This window comes from Frankliniella occidentalis, unplaced genomic scaffold (assembly GCF_000697945.3).
Source record: "Frankliniella occidentalis isolate FOCC.00 unplaced genomic scaffold, Focc_3.1 Scaffold2837, whole genome shotgun sequence".
In the NCBI taxonomy this organism is placed as follows: domain Eukaryota; kingdom Metazoa; phylum Arthropoda; class Insecta; order Thysanoptera; family Thripidae; genus Frankliniella; species Frankliniella occidentalis.
The window spans coordinates 1-745 of record NW_026269910.1 but is presented as its reverse complement, the minus strand read 5'-3'; the positions used below and the strand labels follow the sequence as shown (position 1 = coordinate 745).

At 59.5% G+C, this 745-nt stretch overlaps 1 protein-coding gene across 1 annotated transcript; it reads right to left on the bottom strand.

Moving 5' to 3' along the window:
- Positions 1-263: 263 nt before the first annotated feature.
- Positions 264-735, bottom strand: LOC127751998 (KRAB-A domain-containing protein 2-like). The gene has a single exon (XM_052276405.1). The coding sequence runs from the start codon at positions 651-653 to the stop codon at positions 366-368; it is 288 nt and encodes a 95-aa protein (XP_052132365.1). The 5' UTR covers positions 654-735; the 3' UTR covers positions 264-365.
- Positions 736-745: the final 10 nt, after the last annotated feature.

Here is a 745-nt window from a genome sequence, read left to right as displayed (position 1 = left end):
CCTGTGCTTGCGTCCAGCCCCTGAAGCGCAGCCCGGACACCGGCGTCGCAGTTGGAGTGGTGGAGGTTCGGGTTGGTGTTTTCGATGCTCGGGTCGCTTGAACAGCCCGAGCAGCAGCTACCCTCAGGTCGGTAGTGGGTAGAGGGACAGGCACGCTGACAAACGGTGCCGGTGTTGTCGCGGAAGCGGGTGTCCTCATCACGGAAGCGGGTGTCCCCATGGACGGCCTCACGGGTGTCCTTATGGGCGTCCTTACGGGCGAAGGCGGAAAAAGGGGTACACGACGGGGGCTGCTGTTGGGGCTTGGTTCTACAACAAAGACCACAAATATGGAGCCCTGGTAGGTCCGTATAGTCAGTAGGAAATTAATTGACTAGTTTACCTTGCCGAGTCGGAGAGGCGCGCGGCGGCGTTGAAGGCTCCCTCCCGATGCCCTCCAGGAACTCGAGCAGCTCCTCCTCTGTCGTGAGGTAAGGGACCAGGGCACTTGGCAGGCTGCTGCTTATCCCCACCTTCATTGGGGTGCCGAACACGGCCTCATAGGGTGACCTGCCAGTGCCCTGGTGTAAAGCACTGTTCTTCTGGCTTGCCACGTACTTCAGCCCCTTGCTCCACTGCTTGGTCCGATAAGTCAGCATCCAGGCCGACAGCATATCCTGGATATCTTGATTCGCTCGCTCGACACTCCCTTGTGACTGGGAGTGACGAGGGCTCCCGTGGACAATTTTAAGTTCAGGCCAGGTGT